We start from the raw sequence: 3183 nt of genomic DNA, 5'->3' as shown, positions 1-3183 counted from the left end.
GATCGAAAGTTTTATCAATGCCGACGTGACAATTCTCGTCGTGGTATAATCTCAGGAGTCCGATCCTGCTACCTTTCGGTACATAGCTTCTGTAAATAGTACGCCCGTTGTCTTTAGAAATTTTTCGGCACAATATGCCCTCTCTAACCTCAAAATCGCTAGCTATGGATTCCTTAGCAAGGACCCTTCGCATAATTTCATTGGTCTCGGCATCCTTCTTTTGAACAATTTCTAACCACGATCCTTCACAAATGACATTTATACGGTAGTTCGGTTTCGGATTGCGACTCAGAAAATCTACATGTTCTACATATTTTCCCTTTCGATATTCAAGATCGAAATTAAAATCTTGTAAGAACACCCACCACCTAGCAATACGCGGAAGCAAGTCTTTCTTTGTACTTGTCGCCTTTATGGCGTTACAATCCGTCACGACCTTAAATTTGATACCTAAAAGGTATACACGAAAGTGCTTCAACGCATTAACGATCGCTAGCGTTTCTAGTTCGTACGAATGATATTTGGATTCTTCCGGAGTCGTACGGCGACTAAAGTATGCAACAACTCGCAAATCGGACTCTACTTTCTGGAACAGGATCGCGCCATAACCGATACTACTAGCGTCCGTATGCAGCTCCGTTTCTTTTTCAAAATCGAAAACTACTAACAGCGGTTTTGAGCTAAGTTTATCGATAACGTAACGTCGAGCTTCCTCTTGCTCTTTATCCCAGTGCCATGGCATACCTAACTTAGTCAATTTTGAAATACAAGCCGTTCGCGTTGCGAATTCAGGAATAAATTTGCGGAAGTAGCTCGCCAGGCCCATAAACTGCCTTACTTGCCGCACGTTCGTAGGGACCGGTGATTCGTGCAAAGCTCTAACTTTCCCTTCACCTGGTCGGATGCCCTCGGCAGACACCTCCCTTCACAAATATTCAACCTTTTCTTGTAAAAATTTACACTTTGCGAGATTCAGTGAAAATCCCGCCAGTGACAAGGCTTTTAAAACTTGGTCTAGTCTGTCTAGCCCTTCTTCAACTGTCGACGATGGAATAAGTACGTCGTCAAGGTAAACTAGCGCGACTTTATTCCGCAGATTCCCCAGGGCCTTATTTATTGCTCGTTGGAAAACTGCGGGGGCATTGCTCAAACCGAAGGGCATCCGAAGGTATTCAAAGTGACCATCGGGCGTCACGAACGCGGTTTTTTCGATTGATTCCGCGGCGATCGGTATTTGATGAAATCCCGACGTCATGTCAAGCGTCGTGAAATATCGACCTTTCCCCAGTCGATCGAGCTGGTCGTCTATCAGGGGGAGAGGATAACGATCTTTAACGGTGACCCGATTTAGTGCCCGATAGTCAACGCAAAGTCTATCTGATCCATTCTTCTTTTTTACTAATATGATCGGGCTGGCAAAAGGCGATACTGACTCGCGTATAATATTATTTTGAAGCAAGTCGTTAATAATACCTCTTACCTTTTCTCACTCAGTAAAAGATAGACGGTACGGGTGATAGTTTACCACTTTGTCGTCCTTGACGATAATCTTCATTTCTCCCGTGGTCACCGGTCGAATCCGGCCGCACGAAGAAAGCATTTCCTCGTACCGCTGCAAGATCTCCTCCACTGGACCACGCGCTTCGTCGACGACTGTCGTGGCGACGCAGCATTGTTGTCCAGGCTGGTTACCGATGACTGCATCAGGGACTCGCAGCAACCTCGTACCACTGACATCCGTTACCATTCGTAGATCGGCATGTGAGAGGACGTTTCTCCCGATTATGACGTCGTGCAAGGAGTCACAATCGCTGACAACAAATAAGTCCATCTCCACAGACACATCCTCTGATTGCATTAGAACCGATGAACGTCCGATCGTCGATACATTCACTTTCCCGAGCCCATATACCGTCGTGACAAAAGGAACGACGTTACATCCCACCCTTTTTGCAACGGATTCCTTTATGAGCGAGCAATCAGCTCCGCTGTCCATTAGACAATAAACAGGGGTGGTTTTTAGCAAAATGGGCGTTAGGTTGTGACTCGACGTGTGACAGACGTTCGCTTCTGGTTTCTTTCGACCTTGATTGTTCCCCTGGGTCCGCTGCTTGATCCAACACTTCGATTCGTCGTGCCCTTTCTTCGAACAGAACGAACAGGTGATCACTTTCTTCGTCAATTCTTCACTCGTACCCTGTCTACGTTTCTTAGGGCAATCGTGTTGGAAATGACCCACTTCATTGCAGGTGTAGCACCTCTTCCTGTTGTCCCTTTTCTGTCGATCCCTGTTCTCCGTCCCCTTATATTCTTCTCTGGACTTGGACGGTTTCGCAAATTGAGTTATGCCGACTAACAAATCGGAAGTGGTTTGATAATTTCCGTTTATCAGTGATTGGCGTACGCTTTGGTCAATGATGGCCCCGATAATTAGTTCAATAAGTTCCTCCGGCTTAAAATTAACACGTGTTTGCTCTAAATATAGCAATTTGGTTCGCGCATATTCAATATATGTCGTAGCCATGTCACTTTTAAACGACACCGCGCGAAGTAAGCGTTCGTGAAGTTTCTTTTCAGACACGAACACCGCACACAAATCCTGTCGGAACTTTTCCCAATTACGCGGTTTACCCTTCCACTCCTTGTACCATTTCTTCGCTGCACCAGTTAATGCGTGGGTGGCAAGGCACAGTCTTTGTTGAGCACTAGCATTTTTCGTTATTTCCTCTACCACGTCGCACCATCCACTCGCGTCGTCCCCCAAGTCGGAACCGTCGAATTCCGGTAGGACCTCCATCGAATTATCAGGTAAGGTCGCACTAGCGCTTGCGACAGGCACTACGCTACGTGCTATTTTCTCCATTACCTCCCGAACAATGTCCTCAAGAGATGGGGTCACGGACGCACTGGCCATCGTTCGCGCGATGTTAATAACTACGCGACACAAATTGAGGTAACAGAAAGAGAAGAAGGAAAGAGAAAAAAAAATGTCCAACCGCGATATGGTATCACACCGAATAACGTCGCGCGTAACTTAATAATGTGGCCGCACTTCTTTATCCCGCTTCTGATGTTATAAATTTGAATATAACTTTGAAAATTTCGGAACGTTCTCGCCGCCAAGGTTCTGGGGTAAGTGCCAAGAGGTCAAACTTAGTCCTCTTACCAGAAGGCACCCTCGCC

General features: G+C 46.2%; 1 protein-coding gene across 1 annotated transcript; it reads right to left on the bottom strand.

Moving 5' to 3' along the window:
- Nucleotides 1-1486: 1486 nt before the first annotated feature.
- Nucleotides 1487-2884, bottom strand: LOC143340595 (uncharacterized). Its single transcript, XM_076762760.1, has 2 exons — nt 2749-2884; nt 1487-2705 (listed from the first exon to the last, which is right to left on the bottom strand). The coding sequence occupies exon 2, from the start codon at nt 2522-2524 to the stop codon at nt 1487-1489; it is 1038 nt and encodes a 345-aa protein (XP_076618875.1). The 5' UTR covers nt 2525-2705; nt 2749-2884.
- Nucleotides 2885-3183: the final 299 nt, after the last annotated feature.

This window comes from Colletes latitarsis, chromosome 3 (assembly GCF_051014445.1).
Source record: "Colletes latitarsis isolate SP2378_abdomen chromosome 3, iyColLati1, whole genome shotgun sequence".
Taxonomy (NCBI): domain Eukaryota; kingdom Metazoa; phylum Arthropoda; class Insecta; order Hymenoptera; family Colletidae; genus Colletes; species Colletes latitarsis.
This window is presented reverse-complemented; position numbering and strand designations above follow the sequence as displayed.